This window comes from Geotrypetes seraphini, chromosome 7, assembly GCF_902459505.1.
Source record: "Geotrypetes seraphini chromosome 7, aGeoSer1.1, whole genome shotgun sequence".
NCBI classification, from domain to species: domain Eukaryota; kingdom Metazoa; phylum Chordata; class Amphibia; order Gymnophiona; family Dermophiidae; genus Geotrypetes; species Geotrypetes seraphini.
In genome coordinates, this window is record NC_047090.1 from 61,532,381 (window position 1) to 61,560,283 (window position 27,903).

At 41.5% G+C, this 27,903-nt stretch overlaps 1 protein-coding gene across 1 annotated transcript in view; it reads right to left on the reverse strand.

Annotated features, from left to right (window-relative positions):
- Window positions 1–27,903, reverse strand: part of PARVG (parvin gamma) — a 186,249-nt gene that overhangs the window by 143,064 nt on the left and 15,282 nt on the right. The window contains exons 2-4 of the mRNA XM_033952579.1: window positions 7,044–7,147; window positions 6,576–6,640; window positions 530–632 (exon numbers count right to left, since the gene is read on the reverse strand). Coding sequence (XP_033808470.1) covers window positions 530–632; window positions 6,576–6,640; window positions 7,044–7,137 — 262 coding nt within the window. The 5' untranslated portion in view covers window positions 7,138–7,147. The remainder of the gene's footprint in view (window positions 1–529; window positions 633–6,575; window positions 6,641–7,043; window positions 7,148–27,903) is intronic.

Consider the following 27,903-nt stretch of genomic DNA (forward strand, 5'->3'; position numbering starts at 1 on the left):
GCTAAAAAAAGCTAAACGGAAAACGACCTTCTTTCAAACAGGAAATTGTTTTATACCATTTTATTGTGGTTGTTTACAAACCTTGTCACCCCGAAGAAGGCGTGTTCTCCGAAACACGGACCGTGTCAGGTCTATTGGTTTGTAATAAAGTGGTGACATTTAACTGCATTAAATATTTGGTATAATAAACATAGCCTGCATCTTGTACATACTAGTCTGCAGTTTTCTTGCTTTTCGTTTGCTGTTCTTGCACTGTAGACCCTGTTGGACTTTTTTGCTGCAAACACATAACTCCTTATTGCCCCAGGTACAAAATATGGACTTGTACCTGTCTAAAATATGTAAACCACTTTGATTGTGTAAACCACACAGAAAAAATGATATACAAGTCCTATCCTCTTTACCCTTTACTTATCAGATACGTGCTTTTGAATATCGAACCAACAATTTTTAACACGTGCTATAACCTTAGCTGGGTTAAGAAATAGAAGAACACTGATGTGAAAGTAAATCTCTAATAGCATCTTACCCAAAAGATGATGAAGGATCAACCCATCGAAAATATCTTCCTCAAGACTTTTTACCACTATATGCTCTTGTTTTAATGTTGAATTGATCCATTCTATTAGTAACTAAAGGGAAAAAAAACAACTAATGATTTTAATGGCAATCATATTTAATGCATTTGTTTAAAAGCATACTGATCATAACAGTCCCAGTATGAAGCAGATCAGACAATCACAGGTTATTCCCATGGATGATCAATGGGAGAAAACCCCATGATCATTGTTGACAAATGTTGAATAGAGAGAGCGACCCTTGCATATCATACCGAGCTACTCTTGATGTAAATCTTTATTAACTTTCAAACTTTGATAGTGTAATACAAATGATATATCAGAAAAACTGCACAAAACACACTATTAACTATATAATTATTACATTAACAATCATTTCCTCCCCTCCTTAACTTATTATTTAAACAATAGTACATATAAATTAATTTCAATATTATAATGAACTAAATTAACTTTTCAAAATATATTTCCCACCCTCCCTGGATGTGCAAAGAATGTAATGAAAAAAGAAAGAAACATGACCTAAATTATAATACAATAAAATTAGTCAATGGACTCTATACATCTTTAAAAGACTTATTATTCCCAAAACGTTCTGCCATCATCTTTTGATATTTATATATGGTATACACAGTTACCCACCAGAAAGTAAAATTAATCCTATCATAGTTTTTCCAATTATGAGTAATCAGTTGAATCCCTATTCCTGTTAAGATCAGGAAAAGATGACTTTTATACAGGGCAGGATTAATTTGTCAAGGGCCCCTAGGCACACAAGTACACTAGGCCCCCTGCCCCGCCCCACCTCACCATGCGCCCAGGCGGAAACAGGAAGCTGCGTCAGAGGGAAGCTTTGGGCAAGCAGCACTGCTTGCACAATTACAGTTCCCGTTGCCTTTCTTACCCACGTTGCTTGCTTGTCTTACTTTCCTTCTATGGGGGGGGCCCGCGCTGCCGATCGTGGGGGGCCCACGTTGCCGATCGATGCTGGAGGGGTCCATCGCTGTTTAGAAAAAACAATGTTGATGCCCTCCTTCATCGGGCCCCCCTGACCATTTTGGGCCCTAGGCACGTGCCTACTTGGCCTATTGGTTAATCCTGCCCTGCTTTTATATCTATCTAAAGTAGGTTTAACATGAAGCAGCGTGCCACAAATTATCGCCTCATATGACAAGGGGATAGATGATTCAAGAATGATATTAATTTTCCCCAAAATTGACTTCCAGAAACAAAGTATCAATGGACAAAATGCCCAGCTACTCTTGTTATCCAACATCCCCTGATGAGCAGTAGCGGTGGTTGGAAGAGTCTTATGAGTAAGCAATTCCCAAAAAGGATCCCTGTTTCACTAAGGCTGCCTCAGAGGAGTTTTGCTCAATCAGCACTTTCCTGATGAAACTGAGGACTCCTTTTACTAATCTGCAGTAGCGTTTTTAGTGCGCACGGCAGATTAGCGCACACAAACCCCCACTCTATGCAGAAAAACTAATGCCAACTCAATGGAGGCATTAGCGTCTAGCGGGCGCTAAAAACGCTACCGCAGCTTAGTAAAAGGAGCCCTGAATCTATTTGCTGCTGAGCAGATCCCCTCTGATGCAGCCTCAGCAAAACAGAGGTACTTGTCAGGAGTTGCTCGCTCATAAGAACATAAGAATAGCCTTACTGGGTCAGACCAATGGTCCATCAAGCCCAGTAGCCCGCTCTCACGGTGGCCAATCCAGGTCACTAGTACCTGGCCCAAACCAAAAGAGTAGCAACATTCCATGCAGAGGCTTCCCCTATGTCTTAATAGCAGACTATGGACTTTTCCTCCAGGAATTTGTCCAAACCTTTCTTAAAACCAGCTACGCTATCTGCTCTTACCACAACCTCTTCCAACCACTGTAACTGTTAAATACTCCTCCCACACATTACTCTCTGCATTATTAAGCTTAAGTATTTTATTCTGTTTATCAGTTTCTGATTTATGAGACACTCTAAATAATTCAGAGTCTATCCTGAATTTATATTTCTTGTTATGTATGTTTCAAAGATTTTGCATTATTTTGGAGAGTTTTGATTAGAAATGAAGTTTTTCTGAATGATAATGGTGATTTTTGCTATAGAGGCTGGGGGGATTGGGGAAGGAGGGGGTGGAGACAAGGGTGGGGGAGGGCACCTCCGCCCCAGGCATCTCTCGCTACGCCACTGACCAAGGGTGAATAGTTTTCAAATAAACATTTACATGGGAAAATTGCTTTTGGAGATACAAAAATGAACACCTCCATAGTGCATAATATGGAGTCTATATCAAAGGACTTATGAGATGAAGCTTGAAGACTTGGACATGTGTACCATGGAGGAGAGGAAGGATACAGGAATTCTATAGCAGCACACATAAATTTTAGGAATGCCCATGATCCACCCAATCTCCTCCTCTGGCCATGCCCTCTTTTCAGATTCATTCACTGGAAATGACATGCACGACTTTATAGAATGCGCCGACCAAAATTGTGCACGTAACTTCTAATTAGGCTCAATCAGCATCAATTAACAGGTATTAGAAATTATCAGCACTGATTAGGCTTGTTAAACAATTAAGTTTTGCATGCAAATCAGCTGTGTGAACCAATTGCTTGCACAACTTAAGGCATCATATACAGAATTGGGGGGGGGGGGTAAAGGGGGAATTCCATAAATGTCGCCCAAAGTTAGACACCAAGAAGATTCACACTAACCTGGTATTCTATCCGATACAGACATTGAAATACTTCCAAAAATGAAGAATATAGAACTAGAGGACATGAAATGAAGCTGCAACAGGAAATGGAAAATGGAAAAATAACATCAAGAAATACTTTTTTTTCACAGAGAGGGTGGCAGATGCCTGGAATGTTCTTTGTGGAAGGTGAGGAGTAGAGAATGACACGGTGACAAAATTCATCACCGTTCCCGTCCCCGCAGATAACCGCGGGAAACCATCTTCATGTCATTCTTTAAGAAGAGAGGGAAGAATCAGAGTATGAATGGCCACAACCACTGACCCACAAGCTTTGCTTTGAAGAATGCTGGTGTAGAAGGACTGTGGTTGAAATAGACACTAGAAAATGACATGGGATTATTTCCCGCAGTTATCCGCGGGGACGGGGACGGTGATGAATTTTGTCACCATGTCATTCTCTAGTGAGGAGGCAAAAACAATAATTGAATTCTAAAAGGTGTGGTATAAATACAAAGGATTCTTATATAGCAGCAGAATGGAATAAAAGTAGAATATTTCCATTTAAAGCAAAATAGAAATGACACACACACCAAAAAAAATGTTTAAAGGAAAGCTAGTTTATATGGAGTAAAAAGTATAACCCTGGCCATCTTTCAGGGCAGACTGGATGGACCAGTGGTCTCAAATTCGTGGCCTGGGGGTCACATGCAGCCCGCCAAGTACTATTTTGAGGCCCTTGGTATGTTTATCATATTCACAAAAGTAAAATAAAACAGTTTCTTGATCATATGTTTCTTTAGCTATAAATTGCAATATTATTATTAAGACTTAGCTAAAAGGAAAGATTTATAAACTATAAAGAGTTGTACCTCATGCAAAATTGTCATTTCATTAATAAGACATTAACTATTTTTTTTCTGAGGCCCTCCAACTACCTACAAATCCAAAATGTGGCCCTGCAAAGGATTTGAGTTTGAGACCACTGGGATGGACCATACTTGTCTTTATTTGCTGCCCCCCCCCCCCCTTTTTTTTTTTTACAAAACTAGAGATCCAAGCACTGCCACATTCACTGCACATTTCCAGAAGTTGCTGGAACCCAAAGGCTGGGTTTTCAACTGCCTTCTAAACTTTGTTTACCCTTCATTACCAGTGCGGATCAGACTTCACCTAGCAACCACCTTTTCGGACTGGCAGTTCTAAGCCTAGGGACTACTATCAACCATTATAACTCCACAAATCATGGTCAGGGGAGACTCGAGCACCAATACTCCTAACTCCATGGAGAATGAAGTCTATCCCTGGCTAGTAGCTACATTTAAATGTACTAGAAATCAGAGCATAAGCAATATTATTCTGCTAGCATCTATCCTTTCTTGGCTAATATTCCACCTGTGGGGCATTTGTAATGTGGCCACTGCATTTGCAGTCTAGAACCATTGAGATAGACATTTGTCAATGCACACACTGGCTTAGAACATAAACTATGTCATTTCAACTGCAGCTCTCAGTGGGTAATCTACATAACAGTCTGCCTTTGTGATAGATGTAGAAATATGTAGAAATGATATCTCTGGACATACATGATGGAACATTATGGCTACTTAAAAAAAAATCATTCTTTTTTAAATTGTGTTGATCTTGGGGTTTTTTGCAACCAATATGCTAATTTTGAACTGTAAAGGGAAAGCTTGAAATGCATATATTCCCCCCCCCCATTTTGTATACACAAAAAAAGATCTAATATGATGCAAATGACGATCCAAGATCTGTGGTAGCCTGGCATTTTTTTCAGAGTGCTGAATCAGTCTTTTACAAAATATATACTATGAAATAAATACTATGAAATCTATAAATTGCAATATTATACAGCTGTTCCTGAAGTACTTAGGTAACTGACCTATACAATCTTAGTACTCAACAAATGATCTTTAGAACTGTTATTCACTAACTCTGAACTTTGTTTATTCCACTCAGTCTGTAATACCTTTTAATCATTATAAACCGCATAGAACTTCACGGTCCTGCAGTATATAAACTGTTGTTGTTATTATTAAATCTCTTTGGAGATTTTAGGTAAGTGGAAAATATGCCTGTTTATTAATTGGTACTAGATTATTTTCAAATAAAGTTGGCTTGACAGCATACTACCATGTGACTGGTTGAGTTTGCATTAAGAAAAAATATTTTTAAACTAGCTGACAATTTTAGTTCAGTTTATTTGAAATACTGCAAATATAAACAATATAAAACCTAAAAGGTTTACAGAATGAAGGGGACAGAAGACAAGCATAATAACATAAAATGAATATAGGACATCATAAGACAAACCGAGACAATAGGAAGTCAGAAAAGGGAAGGTTACAATATACGCTATGATAAGGGCAGTAAGGGGAGGAAAGTAATAAGGGGGAAGGAAATATCCAAGAGGACTAAATTTAAGGAATAAATCCATGGGTCAGCAGAGATGAAGTCAGAAATGAAACTTGAGTTGAAGAGAAACAACAGGCCTTCAGTTGACTTTTGACATTTTTGAAGGATGATTTTGTCATAAGGTAAAGGAGGATCCCAGTGGCTGCCTCCCCAGCATTTCCACCTCTCTCTCCAGCTCAGGCTCCACTCTCATCCCTCCTCTCTCTGCTGCATTTGACCTGAGCACTCTGCTCTTTGAACCCATCCTACCTGTATTTCAGGGCCCTGCCCCATTTGGTTTGATAGCAGTCCTATTCCCATGCCTACATGGCCATGTTTCCCCTTCATCCAGGGCTCTGTGTTCCATTGTAAGTCCACTCTGTCCTCTTTCTTCTTGACCCCACACTCTCTTGCCCCCATCTTCCCAGGCTTGACTTGATTAGCTCATACCTATCCCCTTGCCCTTCTCTTGACTCATAAATACCTCAGTTTATTCCTATTCCCTCCCCAAGCTCAGAAAAAGCACAGAAAGATGAGAAAAGAAAACCAGATTTAGTAAATTATAAGCAAAACTGTATTTCCTTGGTTTCTAAAAAAATTTTCCAATGCTGGCATCTTTTTCAGTGTTTTCCCATCTCATTAGATATTATCTCTAAGCTCCAGAATTTCAGGCTCTAATACAGCTGTTGGTAAAAGAGGAATTAGAAGGAAAACAATTGATTTATAATACCACATTCCTTCCTTCATGTCCTCCTTCCAACCCTATCCTCCCTCCCCCCCCACCCCCCGCCCCAGCATCATCACCACCATACAAGGGGAATATGGTGGTAGAAATCCATATGAGATTTCAAAAAATCTATAATTAATAACAAATATAACTTTACTCTTTTCAGTTCTTCAAGCTTCGGGTCATTCTGTGAGCTGGGTTGAATGTATTTCCTCCTTTCCCCTACAGTAGAAAAAGATGTCAAATGGTAACTTGTTCAGATTTGGGATGAGTCTAAGAGAATTCCTATCTCAAAAAATCTGCAGTACATTGAACATTATTCTTTGCTGTTAATAGTCTGAACAAGTCTTGTCTTTAGTAATTCTAAAATCTCCACTCCTGTTGTAAAATTCCATCTTCCTTTTACAATTATCTTCATGGGAAAATGCAATCAGTGAGACCAACAGGGATGTTTAAAAAAAATAAGTGTAATTACACCACATGTAAATCAAGGCTCATTTTAAAGATTAGCTAAAGCTTGCATCCCATCTCAATTCATTGCCTACAGAAATTAAGTTGTAGGCAGGGGACATAGATGTGTTCAGTAGTTAATTACATCTGCCTCTTAGGGAATAACAGAGAGTACCTGGGGCAATGTCATTTTCAAGTGATGACTGATAATTGTCAAAGGACTGATCGAAGGCATTGAGAATGTCAGGATCCGTTGACTTGCTTGTCATTTCTAGGAAACTGAGAAAAAAAGAATCATTTAAGTTATTTTCTACCTCAAAAATGTTCTAATAGCTAAATAGGCAGAAACTCCAATAGCCTCTGTTTAGTGACATATGATATTAAGCCATAGGATGCTATTGCTATCCATTGATTTAAAAAAATATATTTTTTTTAATATGTGAAGAGGTATTTTAGAAAGGAAGTCAGCAGTCATCAGGCCACCGAAGGAGTGGCTTAGGGATATGGCCAATCAGAGTCTTAGGCCACTCCCAGTGCATCCCAGAATGCACAGGGAATGAGGCCTAAGAATCCAGTTGGCCAAGGTGCCAAAAGCCCCTCCTATGGGAGGGACCTTAGGAGCCTAGGCCAATCAAGGAAGGGGAAGGCCCGCCATTCTGAAGAGGCAGGCCTGCCAGCCAGAGGGAGTGAACATCCCTCCAGTCGGCCTGCCAGAAGAAGGGTCTGCATGGGTTTTGGGGTGTGGGGGTTTTGGGGGGGGAGTTGGCAGGAGGTATTGAGCATCCCTTCTACCGGGGATGGTAGCGATGGGATGGTGCCAGAAGGAGGGAGTGGGCATCTCTCTTGCCGGGGATGTTGCAGGAGGTGACGGCAGGAGGGAGTGGGCATCCCTCCTGCCAGCCGACTTGGGGTAGGGTTTGGGGGTTCCCTGCTGCGGCCGCTCAATCACAGCAAGGGAATTCCCCCTCCCCTATCAGCTGAGCAGCAGGGACTTCCCAAAGCCACGAGCCTGTAACCTGCACCCTAGAATGATTGACAGGCAATCCAACTTGGTTGCCAGTTACAGATTCGTGGTTTTGGGGAGTTTCTGTCACTCAGCTAATGAGGGAGGTAGGAATTCCCCTGCCACAATCGGCTACTGTGGTCTAGCAGCAAAAATAGGTGGCTGAAATGTAGGCCAGAGTTTTCCAAGCCTACATTTCAGCCATCTATCTTGGTATGATTCATGGCTGGGTAGCTGCTTCAGCCCACCTAATGCCACTTTTTGCTATCCTGCTTTTCTTGTGGAACTCTTTAGTGGATTGTTTGTTCTCTGCATGAACTGCAGCTACATATAAAATATGAATGATTATCATAATTCAGCAAGAGTTCCTTCCTTTCTGAACATACCGCCACTGTCTCATCATCTTCTACCTAGACACTGCAACATGCTCATCACTGAATGAGCTTTCTATATTATGGTCTGTACAAAATTCATTGACACTGCTTATCTAATACTGATGCCATTAGAATGACGTAATGAACAAGAATTGCCATTCTGGGTAAAACCAATCCATCTATCCCAGTATCCTGTTTCCAACAGTAGCCAATCCAGATCACAAGTACCTGACAAAAACCCAAATAGTAGCACCATTATATACTACCAATCCCAGGGTAAGCAGTGATATCCAAACTGACAAAAAAAATCCCACTCTTCACAGAATAGGGTATAAACAGGGGGGAGGAAAAGGATCTCGGAAACCTGCTTGGTGACATGGAATAAACCTCAGCCAAGTCTAACAAGGTTCCACGTTTCATTCATTGATCCTGAAAAATCGCCTCCTTCCTATTTTATTTATTTTTTACTTACTTATAGCCATTTGAATTGTTTTATTAATGATTTATCGTAAAATATTCTCCATTAAATCTTCATTAAAATCATATTAATGTGTTGCCGCTCGGTAGGAAGCCCAGAGACTGAATACTATTGCTGAATAATTATGCATCAGCTTACATGAACCCTTGAGAAAGCCAGCAATTGTGGCGAAACTGGACCCATCGGGCTGTGGTTGCCTGCAACATTTAAGATAAGTACCTTGAAGACATATTGAACATCATTCACATAAGAACATAAGCAATGCCTCCGCGGGTCAGACCTGAGGTCCATCGTGCCCAGCAGTCTGCTCACGCGGCGGCCCAACAGGTCCAGGACCTGTGCAGTAATCCTCTATCCCCTTTTCCCCTTTATCCCCTCTATCCCCTTTTCCAGCAGGAAATTGTTCAATCCTTTCTTGAACCCTAGTACCGTACTCTGCCCTATTACGCCTTCTGGAAGCGCATTCCAGGTGTCCACCACACGTTGGGTAAAGAAGAACTTCCTAGCATTCGTTTTGAATCTGTCCCCCTTCAACTTTTCCAAATGCTCTCTTGTTCTTTTATTTTTCGAAAGTTTGAAGAATCTGTCCCTCTCTACTCTCTCTATGCCCTTCATGATCTTGTAAGTCTCTATCATATCCCCTCTAAGTCTCCTCTTCTCCAGGGAAAAGAGTCCCAGTTTCTCCAATCTCTCAGCGTATGAAAGGTTTTCCATACCTTTTATCAGACGTGTTGCTCTCCTCTGAACCCTCTCGAGTAATGCCATATCCTTCTTAAGGTACGGCGACCAATATTGGATGCAGTACTCCAGATGCGGCCGCACCATCGCCCGATACAACAGCAGGATAACTTCTTTCGTTTTGGTAGTAATACCCTTCTTGATTATACCTAGCATTCTATTCGCTCTCTTAGCGGCCGCTGCGCACTGTGCCGCGGCTTCATTGTCATGTCCACCATTACCCCCAAGTCCCTTTCATTCAATAACATCCCTCCCATCGTATAGTTGTACCTCAGGTTTCTGCTTCACACATGTAATACTTTACATTTCTGCCATCTCGTTGCCCATTCCCCTAGTTTGTAAAAGTCCTCTTTAGTCCAAGCTCCACTAAATAGTTTGGTGTCGTCCGCAAATTTTATTATCTCACACTTCATCCCTGTTTCTAGATCATTTATGAATATATTAAATAGCAGTGGCCCGAGCACCGAGCCCTGCGGGACACCACTGTACAGGTCATTGGTGAGGCCCCACTTGGAGTATTGTGTTCAGTTTTGGAGACCGTATCTGGCGAAAGATGTAAGAAGACTTGAGGCGGTCCAGAGGAGGGCGACGAAAATGATAGGAGGCTTGCGCCAGAAGACGTATGAGGAGAGACTGGAAGCCCTGAATATGTATACCCTAGAGGAAAGGAGAGACAGGGGAGATATGATTCAGACGTTCAAATACTTAAAGGGTATTAACGTAGAACAAAATCTTTTCCAGAGAAAGGAAAATGGTAAAACCAGAGGACATAATTTGAGGTTGAGGGGTGGTAGATTCAGGGGCAATGTTAGGAAATTCTACTTTACGGAGAGGGTGATGGATGCCTGGAATGCACTCCCAAGAGAGGTGGTGGAGAGTAAAACTGTGACTGAGTTCAAAGAAGCATGGGATGAACACAGAAGATTTAGAATCAGAAAATAATATTAAAGATTGAACTAGGCCAGTTACTGGGCAGACTTGTACGGTCTGTGTCTGTGTATGGCCGTTTGGAGGAGGATGGGCAGGGGAGGGCTTCAATGGCTGGGAGGGTGTAGATGGGCTGGAGTAAGTCTTAACAGAGATTTCGGCAGTTGGAACCCAAGCACAGTACCGGGTAAAACTTTGGATTCTCGCCCAGAAATAGCTAAGAAGAAAAAAAAAAAAAATTTAAATTGAATCAGGTTGGGCAGACTGGATGGACCATTCGGGTCTTTATCTGCCGTCATCTACTATGTTACTATGTTACTATGTCACTTGTGACCCTTCTCCAGTCCGAGTAGTGGCCCTTTATTTCTACCCTCTGTTTCCTGCCCATCAACCAGTTTCTGATCCATCTATGTACATCTCCTTCCACCCCATGATTCTTCAGTTTCCGAAGTAGGCGTTCATGGGGTACCTTGTCAAAGGTTTTTTGGAAATCACATTAATATGGTTCAAATGAAGATTTAATGGAGAAGATTTTAAGATAAATCCTTAATAAAATGATTAAAATTACAATAAGTAAAAAATATAAAATAGGAAAGAAGAGGTTTTTCAGGATCAATGAATGAAATGTGGAACCTTGTCAAACTTGGCTGAGGTTTATTCCATGTCACCAAGCAGGATTTTGAGATCCTTTTCCTCTCCCTGTTTATAACCTATGCTTTGAAGAGAGGTATCAACGGTGCTAACAACAGCTAAGATGCAGAGCTAGCTTGAGGAGGTGAAGGCAGAAATCTCAGTAGTGGTGGTCATGCAAGAGCTGAAGTCTCACCTTCTAAAAACGGACTCCAGAGTTGATGTAGTCTAAACACAGCAAGATAAATGGGAGGAAACCATGGCCAGAACGAAGCGTACCCCGGATGATGTGCAGGCAGAATATCAGGGCTTGCTGGACAAGGTGAAAGACCTGGAGAACCACACCCATAGAAACAGTTTGCAGGTGTGGGTGGTCCTGACGAGACTGTTGTGATGGCTTTTAAAGGATGAGAATTTGGAGCCCAGCATCGAATAGGCGCATAAGGCCTTAGGACCTACAACAGTGGACTGGCAAAAGGATATAATAGTGTGCCTCCGGAGCTTTGCTTTGAAAGAACGGCCATTTCGGAGGGCCCAAGAAATGGCAACTGTAATCTGGAAAGGCCCGTCGGAGCTCTTTAAAATAAACTTTTACGGCAGCGTGCTTGAGGCGTGCTCAATTGTCTGCTCTCTAATGTCGGCACGGCTTTGTCCCGCGCGCTTATGACTGTGAACCAATGCATTTGATGCTGTGTCCCCAGGACCTCCGCTTCTTCTAGCCAGTCTCTTCTCTTTATCATAGCAGTATTTCCATACCTGATGAAACTATTGCCTGGACTATTTTCCTCTTTTCAGGCAGCCTTTATGAATCCTTCCTTGCCATTTGTTCAGAAATACTAAGGGATTTGTGCAAGTGACATTGCCAGGGGTACCACATATAGCTATTTGTGAAAATGGCTTTTGTAATCGGTCAGTGCAGACCATCACAAAAAAAAAACCAACAAAACCTACCCTGCTGTGTTTTTATCCTTTGTGTGTTGCTGAGGCTTCCCTCACCTTCTTTGGAAAAGTAAACAAAAAAAAAAATCCCTGATGGCTTTAGCTAGGCAGCTGGTTGGTTTATTACGACAGTACAATAGCTCAGCATGAAGTAGTATTACATATTGTGACCGGGCGCGGCCAAGCTGGGCTCAGCCAGTGGCCTTACCCAGTGCACTTAAACCTCAGCCGAGCCGTTATGCGAGGTTCTAATGGTAGCTTGGTATTGGAATAAAGGAAAAACAACCAGTTCAGTCAGAGGTGCAATTTCTCAAGAATACTTTATTGAACAAGAAAAGCAAAACAAAACCTTCAATAGGCTCCTTCAGGTTTGTATCACCTGGTATACTGGCGGCATGTAGAACACAAACAATAGTCAGTTCAAAGCTTACTGTCTCCATAAGAGAAAAAAAACAAAAAAAAACCTGGTTCTTAATGTAAAGCTTTCTTCAAACCCAAGAACTTTCCAGCCTTGTCTTAAGGTAGTACACATTAGAGGTCTGCACAGGAACATGTATCACAGGAATCCCGCGGGGGTCCCTTGGGAATCCCCCCTAACCCACAGGACTCTCACGGGGACCCCCCTCTGGCCCACGGGACTCCCACGGGGACCCTCTTCTAGCCAATGGAAGGCTTTGGAAGCAGGGTTCATCCATATAATATAATGGACACATCAGTCTTAGTAAAAGAGGGGGTTTATAAGTTAATTACCTGAACAGAAAACAAAAAAAAGGTTTCTGCTAAAGAGATTCCGCAAGGAAAACAGCAGTGCAAACACAAAAGAAACTGTGGAATTGATGATCCTGTCAGAAGTAATTGCTGCTTTTTATGGGGACGGGCGGGGATGGAGGTAATTCCTTGCGGGGATGGGTGGGGACGGAGAGGATCCTGGTGGGGACGGGTGGGGACGGAGAGGATCCTGGCGGGGACAGGTGGGGACGGAGAAGATCCTGGCGGGGTCGGTGGGGACGGAGAGGTTCCTGGCGGGGACAGGCGGGAATGGGTGGGATTTCTCTACCCACGCAACTCTCTAGTACACATTCCACATTTTCTCCCAGCTGCCATAACAGGAAAAGATCAGCTTGTTTCCACACTTTAAATATCAGCAGCATTGGGAAAACAACTGCTTTTACACCTAAGCAGCAGCGGGTCCATCCGCAACCACCAAGAACCCACAGACCCGAACCTGCCAGGAATGTGAGATCCGCCCCCCCTACAATTCGATAAGAAGATCAACTGTTTTTACACCTAAGCAGCAATAGGACCAGCCGCCACTACCGGGAACCCTTTGCCACGATCCAGCCAGACATATAAGATCTTCCCCCAGCATTCCATTGGATAGATCAATCTACCTGCTTTTAAATATCAGCAGCAGTAGGAGAACAACTGCTTTTACACCTAAGCAGCATTGGGACCAACCGCAACTACCAAGAGCCCATAGACCAGATCATGACAGGAGTGTGAGCTCCACACCTCCTGCAGTCCGCTAGGAAGATCAACTGCTTTAACACCTAAGTAGCAGCAAGACCAGCTGCCTATAATAGGAGCCCTTGCCCCGATCCAACCAGGCATGTGAGCTCCTCCCCCTATATCCCGTTTAAGAGATCAATCTACCTGCTTTAAATATCAGCAGCAGTAGAAAAACAACTGCTTTTACATACAAGCAGCAGCGAGACCTACCGCATCCACCAAGAGCCCACAGACCCGATCCTGCCAGGAGTGTGAACTCCTCCCCCTGCAGTCCATTGGAGAGATCAATCTGCCTGCTTTTAAATATCAGCAGCAGTGGAGATCAACTGCTTTTACACCTAAGCAGCAACGAGACCAGCCACAACCACCGAGAGCACACAGACCCGATCCTACCAAGAGTGTGAACTCTTCCCCCCATGCAATCCGCTAAGAAGATCGACTGTCGGCTCCGGGCGGCTTTCCCGCAGAGGAGAGAATCCTGCATTCACCGTGGGCCTCATCTGGGGCAGCCTCCTTGGAGCGGCTGGGGCACGGGCAGTGTGTCTGGGAGGGAATGCATGGATGGGAGAACATCGCAGGGGAGGAGACATAGGCATCCTGGGACTGTCTGCCAAGTCTCTTCCCTGAAGAAGCCCTTTCTGGAAACGTCAATCGCTCCTCCTAAACTTACTTGCTCCACTTCATCACTGACGCTGAAACCGTGGATTGAAGACAAAGTTTTATTTTATTTTTCTTTCCAGCTTATGATTTATCTTTAATCTTATCTATTGTTTTGCCTTTTGTCTTTGTTTTGTTCTATTTCTATCATTTAAATTTCTCCAGAATTCTATTGTTCAACGGCTCCCCCTTCTGCTTCTATTCCTTTCTCTCCTCTCTTCTACCTTCCAAAGTATTTAGATCAATGCTGTCTTGTTAAAATGTTTATTTTATTTTTATTTTTCCTCTAACTCTACTTTTCACTTCTCTATTACCCTCCAGGTACTTTAGTTAGATTGTGAGCCTTCGGGACAGTAAGGGAATTTTTCAAGTACCTTTCTTATTTCTAATCTTAATGTATATTTTCTGTAAACCGCTTAGAACCTAACGGATGTAGCGGTATATAAGAAATAAATTACATTACATTACATTACTTTCCATAATGGGCTGCTCTGTTTCTTCTATCTCCATATCATGTGCAAAGTCTTCATCAAACAACTCGATGTCCTGCCCAAACACAGTTTCACAACTCTCAGTGACTTCTATATCACCCACCTCTGCCTGGTCTGGTAGACTGTGGCTTCTTAATTCCTTGGGCTGGCAATCTGTGACTTACAACCGGCTGACTGGCTCTGGCTTGGGAACCAGTGTGTACTCTGAGGCTGGTGCTCCTACTGCTTCTGGAGCTGGCTCCCCTGCTTTGAGAAAGTTACTCCCTTTTCTCTCACCGCAGGGCACCCTCCTGTCCCCTTTGCTTTTCAACCTCTATATCATACCGGTGATAGACATTGCCTTAAAATACCAACTAAAGATCTAATCATTCGCTGATGACATACAACTGTACCTATCGCTAGGCTTGAACCGGGCCCTTAAAAGTGCTGCTGGACGTCCAGGAAGTTGGTTTTGATTATCGACATTTGGACATCTCTGCTATTAGGTGCCGACTTAGGCAGGTTTTTGAACGTTTTAAAGTTTTGATTATGTCCTAGATATAGGTGCTGCTCCATTATGCCTGCTTTTCACTTATGCCTAATTTGGCGGCACCTATGTCAGATGCCTAATGAAGCCTAATTCAACCACACTTATTCTACACCCATAAACACAGCGACTTTTTAACATAGGCATTGGACAGTGCCTCCACTTAGGCGTCAATAGGCGTCCTAAGAGTTTGTTGCCGAACTCTTAAATTGCTTAATTTTTATTTATTTAATTTGATTGGCTGAAAACTGGCATGGTCAATTGCTATGCCAATTAAGCCAATTGAAAAATTAAGTTTGTCACAGATCCCGAACTTAGGCCGCGATTAGGGTGCCATTTCTAAAATCCCCCCGTATGGGTTATAAAATTTGCTTGAACACTGAGTACTCATACATATTTATACCTTTTTTTAGAGCACACTGATGATGCTGGTTCTGGGCTCCTGTTTCATAAAGGCATATATGCACCTATGTTGCCTTCATAAACTAAACAATAACCTCAAAAATAATAATACTGCCAGAGATACTAAATAGAGACCACAAAACGCAGTAAAAGGTCTAATGAACTCACAGAGCGACCCGTTCTGTCTAAAGCACCAAAACTAATCCAAAAACAAATATAATATAATTGTAATAACAAGTGAAGGAGAGGGTCCTCAGTGTGAAGGATAAGCGAATTATATTATATTTGTTATTGGATTAATTTTGGTGCTTTAGGCAGAACGGGTCGCTCTGTGAGTTCATTAGACCTTTTACTGCGTTTTGTGGCCTTCATAAACTAGGCATAAAATAATAATAATAATTCTTTATTTGTTTATTCAAGTTTCAAGTTTTATTTTGATTTGATAAATCGCTTATTCAAATTACTAAGCGAGTTACATCAGAATAAGATAAATATACATTTAGACGTGCTATTTAAAATTAACAATAATAGGTTGGACCGACAAGTTTACAAACTGATTGATACAACCAACAAGTTCAGAGAAGTTTACAATAACAGTTGACCAATATAACACTGGGAATATACATTCTCAAGAAACAGTTAAAAGAAGTGTTTAACAACACCAGTTATACAAACCATTTTTGAAACAAATGACATCTAAAAGGTAGATAAGAGACAGCAATTGCTTTGGTAAATACTGAGGACAGCCCAGATAAATAAGATTACAATAATCAAGAGTGCTAAGTCTGAATTGTGGTGCGAGAAAAATAGCTTCAGATAGCACGTAACTTTCATAGCGTTAAAAACACTTTTCTTTTGGCTGGGTAAAACTGCTAGAATAGCTTTACTATCTTTACAAAAATCACAATTGGTGGGGGGGATAAATTTTCCAAATTTTTATAGATATCATCAAGTATTCATTCTGCGTCAGGGTATGTATTGGATCCTTCCTGAACTCATGGAATGTCTTCTGGATTGGCTATTAGAAACTCATCTATTGTCTCCATTGCATTTGTGCCATATCTTGAGTATTAAGTTACCTAGAATATACAAGGACAATAGTATTCTTTGTGCCACCTGGAATACCTTAAAATTTATTAATAATTTAACACCTATTCCAATACAACAATCCATGTGTCAATCTCTATGGTTAAACTCCAAGATTCAAATTGGCGAGTCTAAGATCCTCTGGAAACATTGGCTGCAGGCAGGCATATGTACTTTAGATGATGTGATCTCTAATGGGAAAATGCTAAATGTATCACAACTGCAACAATCATTTGGTATCTCAAAGTCTCAAGCTTTTAAATGGTTGCAGTTGAAACAGGCCATTCAGAAAGGGTTCCGTGATTGGCGTAACTTAAACAATCAGTATAGCTTACCGGGCCTATGTTTCCAGACGGATTTCCTAGGGCATCAGGCCGCCAAGTGATATAAATTAATATCGAAATATTTGAATAAGAAACCAAAAACAAGCCTAAGGGACATTTGGAGCATTGAGACAAAGCAACAGATTTCTGCTACTCAATGGCCACGGATTTGGACTTGGAGAATGAGATGTACAGCGTCAGCATCTATGAGACAAACTTGTTTTTTTCTGTTGTTTAGAATTTTTTGGACCCCTGTTCGTTTGCAAAAGTTAGATAGTTCAAAGTCTAATAGATGCTAGCATTGTCATTTTAAAATAGGGATGCTGGATCATCTGTTGTTCTACTGTCCCTTAATATTCAATTTTTGGAAATCTATATGGGGGAAAATTACTACGGTACAAGGCATTTCCATAGCATTATCTTACGATGTGGTCCTTTTTGGGACATTGTTAAACCCTCAAAGTCCATTCGATATAAATAAAAACAGACTTCTTGTCATGACGGGAGTGGCCATGCAGCTAATAATGAAAAACTGGAAGAATTGGGACAGATTTAACCTTGTTTTTTGGTGGGAAACCCTTTGTCAAAATTTACAGGTATGAAAGGATGTTATCAGGGCAATTGGGGACTAGTAAAAGATTTAAAACTATTTGGAGTCCATTAGAGGTTTATGTTAGACAATATAGTGCACAAAATCTATCACCTACCGCAAAAAAATCTCGAGCGAATTGTTCTGGACCCAATTTCTTAACCAACTTCCCCCTTCTCCTAAACACACAGACCCAGAGTTCAACTGGCATAATTGGGTTACCCTTTCCGGGACTACCTACCACGCTCTGGCCCCTTTATCTACAAAATCTATCTCCCACTCCCACAAAGCCCCCTGGTACCTTCCATATCACAGGGAACTAAAACAGAATTGTCGAGCCCTGGAACGGAAATGGAAAAAATCGAAATCCCCCTCAGACAAACAATCCTGGCGAGACAACATCAAGTGCTATAACACAATACTAAAAAAAGCAAGAAAGAATTTCTATGGAGATAAAATCACCAGATCAAAAAATCAAAATAGTACTCTGTTCTACATCTGGCGAAACTTAACCTCAAAAAACAACTCCACCTCTCCCCTCTCCCCTCCTTCCGCAAACGACTTAGCCAAATTTTTCAATGAAAAGATTTCCACCATAAGGAGCTCTTTCCCCTCAGCAGTCTCTTACAATTCTCTTCTTCCCAATGACTCAAACCCTATCCCAGCGGATAGATCCTGGACGACATTTGAACCCATATCTGAACCCCAGATCTCTAAACTCTGCCTCAGACTGAAATCCTGCAAATGCATCTTAGATCCTTTCCCATCCCACCTTTATGAAAACATTCCTGCACAGGCCATCTCCTCCCTTACGAGACTCATTAACTCTGCTCTACTATCAGGCTTGTTCTCCACAAAAATGGGCCACATTGCCTTGTCACCTATTCTGAAAAAAGCCGATCTCAACCCCTCCCTACCATCAAACTACCGTCCCATAGCAAATATCCCTCTACTTACCAAACTTCTAGAAACCATAGTTGCTACCCAGCTCTCCTCCTATCTCGAGAGATTCTCCATTCTTCACCCCTACCAACATGGCTTCAGACCCTGCTTTAGCACTGAATCCCTCCTAGTTTCCCTAATTTCAAAGGTACAACAACTACACTCACGTAACAAATTCGCTGTCCTACTACAATTCGATCTTTCCGCTGCTTTTGATGTCGTCCATCACGACATACTACTTTACCAACTTTCCGAGATTGGAATCGACTCCACCGTCCTAATGTGGTTCTCAAACTTCTTACGCTCCCGTTCCTACACCATTAACACAAATGGCACCATGTCCACTCCTTGGACTCCATCTTGCGGTGTCCCTCAAGGATCACCCCTTTCCCCTATTCTCTTTAACATCTACATGTCCTCCCTGAAACTCTTTCAACTATCCCCCCTGGAAACAATCTACACTTATGCAGATGACATCCTTGTCCTCCTTGAGACTGACCAGAACCTCACCAACCTCCACGAAAACATTACAGCTTGCATAATGAGACTCCGTGCCTGGTCCCTCTCGGTACAGATGAAACTAAATTAATCTAAAACAAAACTACTCTGGCTTGGCCCAAAATTTGAACACCTGCCCACACTTTTCACACTACCCACAGGCGATACACTACAGCTCGAGTTCTCATGCAAGGTCCTTGGTATCACTATCGATTCCTCTCTCTCCCTCAATGACCACCTCAACTCCTTGGCAAAATCATGCTTTTTCAGCCTTCACATGCTGAGGAAAGCTAGATCCTACTTCAGCCAACAACACTTTGCCATCCTTGTCCAATCCATCATCCTCTCCAAACTAGATTACTGCAACGCCATCTACTTAAATCTATCAAAAAAAAGTATTCTAAGACTCCAGCTAATCCAGAATACTGCAGCCAAACTGATCTTCTCAAAACGCAAGTCTGACCATGCCTCCCCACTCCTTGCCAAACTTCATTGGCTCCCAATAATCTCCAGAATCCATTTCAATGTTCCTGCCTGGCTTTCAAGATCATTCACGGAATCCTGCCTCCTCTTATCCCACTGTCTTTCAACTCCTCCAGTCCCGACTCCTCCAGAACTGCCCAAAGGCTTAAACTAGCCTTCCCCTCTCCATGCGGCATCCACTATTCAGGCAAACTGGGAAAATCCCTTCTCTTCAAAATCACAGGTCTTTGGAACGACCTCACCACCCCGCTGCGGAACCTGAGCTCCCTTCAGTTATTCCGCAAAAAACTGAAAACCTGGCTTTTCAGCAAATTGTAGCTCTATCCTTCCCCCCTTTCTCTCCCCCCTTCTACACATAAGTTCATGTAATCCTTTTTCTTCTTCTCTACCCACTATTTTAAGTTCTTGTAAACCGTGTCGAGCTCCATTCTCATGGAGATGATGCGGTATATAAACTTAAGGTTTAGATTAGATTAGATTAGATCTTTATTTAAGGTTTCTGATTCCTACACATATCCAGGGAGAAGGGTGGGAAATGTGAGGGGTTGAGTGGGATTAAGAGATTTTCTAATATATTTATGTACATACATATGTTTTTATGATATCGCATGTATGTATACTTGGCACTTTTTTAGTTTTAAAAATGAATGAAGAATTTTAAAAAACAAACAAAGCACTTTTCTTAAGACTATAGCAACTTGCGATTGTAATGATAGTCCTGCATCCAAATGGACCCCCCCAAATTTTATTGTGGGTACAAAAGAATAAAAACCAACAGACCATAATTCCTGTCTCTATAACTGCCATTTTTGTCTAGCAATAAGATCCAGACCTCGTTTATCTGGATGTCGGATTTAACGGACAACATATTATGAAGTGTTTATAAATAAATTTTACTTTTACAATATGTATTGGATTTGTTATTTTTAATTTTTACAGTATTTTACTTTTTAAGCACTTTGTCCGAGTTTTGAAAAGCCTCCTCTCAATCGCATTGGGCAGGAGGCAATCCCCACATGCGTGAATTGCCTCCTGCCCAAACAAAGCAGGCAGCGGGGGGGGGGGGGGGGGGGCGGAGCTAGGCCAGGACCGGAGCAGAGATGGTTGGGCTTGGGGGCGGGTCTAGGTTCTCCAGATTTTACAGTCATAAGATCTGGCAACCCTATGTCAAGGCCTATCTATATTAGCTTCAAAAGGCTCTTCTTTTGGTTCAGGGGGATATACACACTTAGATATTGTCCAGCATGCCTCATACCTCATTCAACATATTATAATTTTCCCCTGTTGTTCATTCATTCAATTCCTTGAACCTCAGTGGCACCACTCAAAGCTCAAGCTATCGTTGCTTTAAGCTTCACCTGTCCAATCATCATTGGTTCTTATTAATTCTTATCTTTTCTCATATAAATAGTCTATATCTTTTAAATAAAATATTTAATTTACTTAAACTTAGCTGTTTTTCACAGTCAGGGGTAGAGTATAGCTAACATGTTTCGCATACGCTTTTTCAAGGCTTTTCCCTAATTTGTTGAGCCACCATTCTCTATAGTCTTAAGTTTCTCGATCTCCCCATCTCAGAATCTCATCCTGTCTCTGATTTGTACCTCCCCAGTTCTTCCCATTTTTGACCTATTCCCATGCCCTCAAATCCCATTCTTCTGTTCTTTTCTCTAGTTCACATCCCATCCATCCTCTCCCCTCATGTGACTTGCATGGAACTGTGCAAGCAGTGTGCTTCACAGTGCCCACAGAGAGCCCAGTTTGCCAGCACTAGTTAAACTTGCATGAAACAGCATAAACAGCGTGCTCCACAGAGCCTCTCTTCACTGACCCAACTCTGATGAACAGGAAGTGCAAATAGAAGAAGTCGAGCCTGCATAGAAAGTCATCTTGGAGCACACTTCTTCCATTGTTTCATGAATGTTTAGCACTGGCAGACACAAATCAAGGAGAAAAGCCTCAGGGCTGATACCTGGGTTTACTGATGTCATCAATGACGTATCTAGTGAGTAGGAGATTTAAAGATTTTTTAAAAACCCCGCTGCAGCCATCTTTTTTGACCAAACTATATGAATTGGGATGCTGTGGAATAAGACTGATGGGGTAATTATTTACCAAAATGAAAATAAAAAAATGAAACTTTTTCCTTATACGGGACAAAAGTGTCAAAAGTGTCATCTACTTATTTTTTATTACAGATTACAGGGAACTCTTTTTTGAGAAAGTTGCAGGGCGAAATATGTCGAATTGACAGGTCCTCACCCGACACTCATGGAGAATCAACATAGCTCATGGAGAATTAACATAGCATTCATGCAGATTTGATGCAGAACCAAGCTAAGTAACAAAATGGTTTATTGTTTTGAGTTAGTTAAGTTTATATTTACTTTGATACAAAAAATTTCACAAGAAGAGCATAAAACACAGAGCATAAAGCAGGTCTGATGAGGATGAATAGGCTGATGGAGTGCCTCAGCCGTAGAAACACTCGACTGGTTGGAGACACATTCTAAAGACTTTGCTCAAATTGATCTTAAAGTTTTTGATTATAAATTTTGCAATTTTACAATAGATACTGTTTTACACTTGTGGAGCATTTTGATATTGACAGTATAAAAATAACATGGCACCTAAACAACCGATTCAGGGCTGACACCGGCATAAGGGTGGCAAAGCCATACTTTTAGGGTATCATTTGCTACCCCATAGCGATGCCTTTGTTGTTAATTAACCCCTTCTTTTACTAAATGGCTAAAGCTACAGCCTGAGGTTCAGACCCATGCTGTTCCTTGTGACCCTGTCAAGTCACTTAATCCCCCCATTGTCCCAGGTACATTAGATAGATTGTGAGACCACCAGAATAATAATAATAATAACTTTATTCTTATATACCGCCAACAATCTTGCGACTTCTAGGCGGTTTACAATAAAGAGAAACTGTACATACAGCGAATTACAGAGTATAGCAGTGTACATCTGATAATGGGAACATTAATGATAATAACAACAGTTCGTATGCTGCAGGGCCTTGAAGTGCCATGCGGCTTACAAAGAATTAGAAAAATTCCATAAATTGAATGGGGTATTCATAGTTTGTGATTGGGGGTTAACAGTTTACAAATTCAGTTTTGGGAATGATATTGCGAAGGGGGCTATTGTCCTGGTTCATTACCTAGGTGTTTCGAGAACAGGTACGTTTTTAGGTGTTTTCTAAATTCTCCATAGTCATTTGTGTGAGTAATTAGTTTTTCTAAGTCTTTGCCCCATAAGGCTGCTTGATACGATAGAAGTTGTTGGTGGTATCTCTTATATTTGCATCCTCTAGCCGGTGGGGAGACGAACTTCAGGTGTGTACTTCTCTCATGTCTGTTGGATGGGAATGAGAAGAGGTCTGTTATGTATTTAGGGGCTAGACCATACCTTGAAGCAGAGACATCCCAGCTTGAACTTCGTGCGTGCCTCCATTGGCAGCCAGTGCAGGAGTTGGTAGGAAGGGGTTATGTGATCGGACTTCTTCAGCCCGAAGATCAGCCTGACTGCTGCGTTTTGTATCAGTTGCAGTCTTTGCATTTGCTTCTGGGAGATTGTCAGATGGGTAATGTTACAATAATCAAGGTGGCTTAGTATAAGGGATTGTACTAGAATTCTGAATGCTGGAGCGTGGAAGTATGCTCTAATGGACCTAAGTTTCCAGAGAGTGAAAAATCCTTTTTTGATTAGGAAGTCCACATGGTCTTTCATGGTTAGCCCTTGGTCTAGTATTACCCCGAGAATCTTCATCGTTGGTTGAATGGGGTAATTAAGATTGTTAATGAGTAATGATTTTGTCGTATTATGTGCATGTGGCGAGGCTATAAAGAATTTAGTTTTATCTGCATTGAGCTTCAGTTTGAATTCTATGGTCCATTGTTCCATCAGGTTTAGTGCTTCTGTTGCTATGGGGGTGATTTCGGAGGGTGACGCATTAAACGGGATAATGATTGTGAAGTCATCTGCGTAACTGAATACTTTTATACCTCGCTTGGTCAGTTGCGTACCTAGTGAAGATATATAGACGTTGAAGAGTAGTGGGGATAGTGGGGACCCCTATGGAACGCCTGATGGGTTTCTCCATGTTTTAGAGAGGTTGTGGTTGAAGCGCACTTGATAGGTGCGGGTCGTAAGGAATCCTCGGAACCAGTTAAGCACCTCACCTCCGATGCCGATTGCGTCTAAACATTGTAGCAGTTTTTTGTGATCCACCAAGTCGAAGCCTGAGCTCATGTCGAATTGCATGATTAAGGCATTATAGCCCTTGCTGAATAAGTTGCGTATGTATTCTAGGGTCGCTGCAATTACCGTCTCAGTGCTGAACAGAGGTCTGAAGCCAGACTGGGTTTCATGTAGCAGCGAGAACTGGTCAAGGTAGTCCATCAATTGGGTGTGTACTAAACCTTCCATTAATTTTGCAAAAAATGGGATGGATGCTACCGGTCTATAGTTAGTTGCTGATGTTAGGGATTGTTTATGATTTTTTGGGATAGGGGTGATTATTATGTGACCGTTTTTCGATAGGAATTTTCCATTTTTGAAGTTATTGGACATATGACTCCATAGTGTTAGTTTAAAGTCTAATAGGGCTGCTTTCATAATGTTGGGGGGACAAGGATCCAGGATACAGCTTGATTTGGTATATTTGTTGTAAAGCTTTGTGAAGTTATTCCATTCTATTTCCTGAAAGGAGTTCTAAAACATGTCCACTGGTATTTTATTTTCATGTATGTTGGCTATTTGATGTTCATCTGTGTTGTTTTTTGGGCAGTTGTTCCTTAGGTTCACAATTTTTGAGTCGAAGTGTTGTGCTAGTTCGTCTGCTAATGGAAGTTTTATGTCGTGCATGGATTGACTGTGGCGTGTGGTGTCGAATAAATTTTTAACCAGGTTGAACAATTCATGAGTGTTGACTCCTTTTGAACTCGTGTTGTATGTATGTATTTTGGATGAGTAGAATTTTTTTCTTTTATTAGTTGTTTGTAGTCCTTTATATTTGATCTCCAATTGTTCCTGTCAGATATTTTTCCTGTTTTGTTCCAGATCCTTTCTAGTCGTCGAATTGATTGTTTCATTTTTAATAGTTCAGAACAGAGAAGGAAAAAAGTTTGAGTACCTAAATAAATTCATGTAAACAGTTCTGAGCTCCCCTGGGAGAACAGTATAGAAAATTGAATAAATAAATATAATGGATGCGTTAGCGTTTAGTGCACGCTAAAATGGCTAGCACGCCTTAGTAAAAGGACCTCCAAGTTTATCCTATCTTCTGACCAGGTAAGATGTTCTAATTAGCTTTTCTAGTTCTTAAGTATGAATATAAGGAACACTAAGACTGGAGTTTAACCCTATATTGCCCAAGGAACAAAGTAAGTACCTGTAATATGTAAACCACAATGATTATAATCACAGAAAGGCTTCGAGCCACATCTCCTTTCCCCCGTCCCCTTTCTCTCTCCTGTCTAAGCTATTTGGTAATAGTTTAAGGGCTCAGAGGTTCTTCTGCTTTGTTTGCAAGACAATGCATTATGGTACTGCTCAATTTGTTGTGCTGTGTTTATGCTATGTGCTAATTTTTATATAAAAAGGAACAATCCCACCATATGATCACTTTGGCTCCCTTTTACTAAACCGCGCTAGCGGTTTATAGCGCCGGGAGCCATGCTGAATGCTGCGCGCAGCTCCCGACGCTCATAGGAACTCTATGAGTGTCGGGAGCAGCGCGCAGCATTCAGCGCTGCTCCTAAAAAACGCTAGCGCACTAGCGCACTAAAAAACGCTAGCGCGGTTTAGTAAAAGGGGGCCTTTATATGTTCAGCAAAGAGAATTTGATGTTATGACTTTGGCCCAGAACCAGCTAGCAAAACCCTGCTGATTGTCACCAAGACTGGCTTGGTATTTGTGACTGCACAGAAGGTAACTTCTCATGCTATATGGAACAGATGGCTACATAAGTTGCCCCTGATGCCCTCATCCAGAAAGCCAGAGGATCATTCCTTACGCTGCTCATGCAAATAAAGAAACAGGCTTGTCACCATGCTCACATTTCGGCCTAGTAGACAGAATTCTGGCCTGAAGGGCCTTTTATTTCGGATTACTTGCAAACACACTGCAGCTCATCTCTAGATACTATTAGTATGTAATGCTACCAAATAGCAATCCTTTAAGCCATCTTCCAGTTCCTTCATCTGCATCATTTTTATTTTTTCATTTTAAGTTTATGTAGAATTGATGGTCAATATATGCAATTATATTTCCCCCTGAAGAGCTCTGAACGCTTCTCAGTGAAATATAGGGTCACACAACGAGAGTGCTGCCTATTAAATTCCTTAATAGTTTCCTCCGTTTTCAGCACCACTAAAAACAGACACATTAAATTTCCAAGATCCCCTTAAAGCACTAATATTTTGAAATATGAGTCAAAAATGTGACGCGCATGAATATCGCAGTTAAGAATCAAAAACATCAATTTAGAAGAATATTTTAAAATAGATTCATAACCTCAAGATTTGTTGTGCCCTACTAGGCAGTTGTCTAGTATATGCCCAGATGTGGCATTCCCTAATACAGTGGTTCTTAAGCTTGTCCTGGGGGACCCCCCAGCCAGTTGGGTTTTCAAGATATTCCTAATGAATATGCATGAGTGAGATTGGCAATAAAATAGGCATATTCATTAGGAATATCTTGAATACTCGACTGGCTGGGGGTCCCAGGACAGGTTTAAGAGCCACTTCCCTAGTACATAAACAAGATTTCTATTTTAAGTAAGACTAAGGCCAGAAATGGCATTGATCAGGAGGGTGAATCAGACTTTTAGAAACATGAGGGCAGATAAAGGCCAAATGGCTCATCCAGTCTGCCCATCCACAGTAACCGTTATCTCTTTCTCTCTCTGAGAGATCCCACGTGCCTATCCCAGGCCCTTTTGAATTCAGACACAGTCTCTGTCTCCACCACCTCTTCTGGAAGACTGTTCCACGCATCTATCACTCTTTCCATATAAAAGTATTTCCTCAGATTACTCCGGAGCCTATCACTTCTTAACTTCCTCCTATGCCCTCTCATTGCAGAGTTTCCTTTCAAATTCAAGTGCATTTAAGCTACGCAGGTATTTAAATGCCTGTATCATATCTCCCCTCTCCTGCCTTTCTTCCAAAGTATACAGATTGAGATCTTTAAGTCTGTCCCCATACGCCTTATGACGAAAATCATGCACCATTTTAGTAGCCTTCCTCTGGACCAACTCCATCCTTTTTATATCTTTTTGAAGGTGCGGCCTCCAGAATTATACACAATATTCTATATGAGGTCTCAAGAATTCAGTTGATTCCAAATATGCCATTTAATAGGCAGTCCAATAAGAATGTGGCAGAGGCAACAGTGATTATGGCAAGAATAACGAACAGGTACAGCAGAATCTCGACTAACCAGAATTCAATTAACTGGCACTCTCAACCAATAGGCATAAAAATTGCTGGTAAGAGCAGTTAATGTAGCTGGTTTGGACAGGTTCCTGGAGGAAAAGTCCATATAGTGCTGTTGAGACAAACAAGGGAGAAGCCACTGCTTGTCCTGGATTGGTAGCATGGAATGCTGCTACTATTTGGTTTTTGCCAGGTACTTGTGACTTGGATTGGCCTCCGCAAAGATGGGATACTGGGCTAGATAGACCGTTAGTCTGATCCAGTAAGGCTATTCTTATGTTCTCATGCTCTTATTATTACATTTTCCTAAATCTCCATTGGTGTCTGCTATTGATATATTTAAGAAGTATCTTATTGAGATTTTGCCTCCAATTACTAGAGCCACAGACCTGCCAGGAATTAGAAGATATTAATCCAGTGGGCCCTGGAGTGAATTGGAGAGTTGCGCAGGGACAGAAATCCCACCCGTCCCCGCAAAAGTCCCACCCGTCCCCACCCATCCCCGTGAGGAATCCCTCCATCCCCACCCGTCTCCGCGAAGAATCCCCTCCATCCCCACCCGTCCCCGTGAGGAATCCCTTCCATCCCCGCCCGTCCCTATAAACTTCAGGAATAGTTATTTCATTTAATTATGCTACTGAATTAAAGGCTCTGGTAGAAACCCATTTACAAATCAGCAAAAAGACTTTATTAATTTGGAAATATTAATTGGGAAGAATACATACTTTGTAAACGGGTTTCTACCAGAGCCTCTAATGTTTATACATTTTTATCAACACAACTAATATACTACTTTATCCTGAAGCAAAAAAAAAAAAAAAAAGAAATAGAATTCTTTTCCTACCTTTGTTGCCTGATTTCTGCTTTCATGTTCTCTTTCAATTCCTTCCATCCACTGTCTCTCTTCTCTCTGCGTCTTCCATTTGCTCTGTTACTGTGCCTCTCCCTTTCTCCCCCCTTCCAAATTGGTCTGGCACCCATCTTCTTCC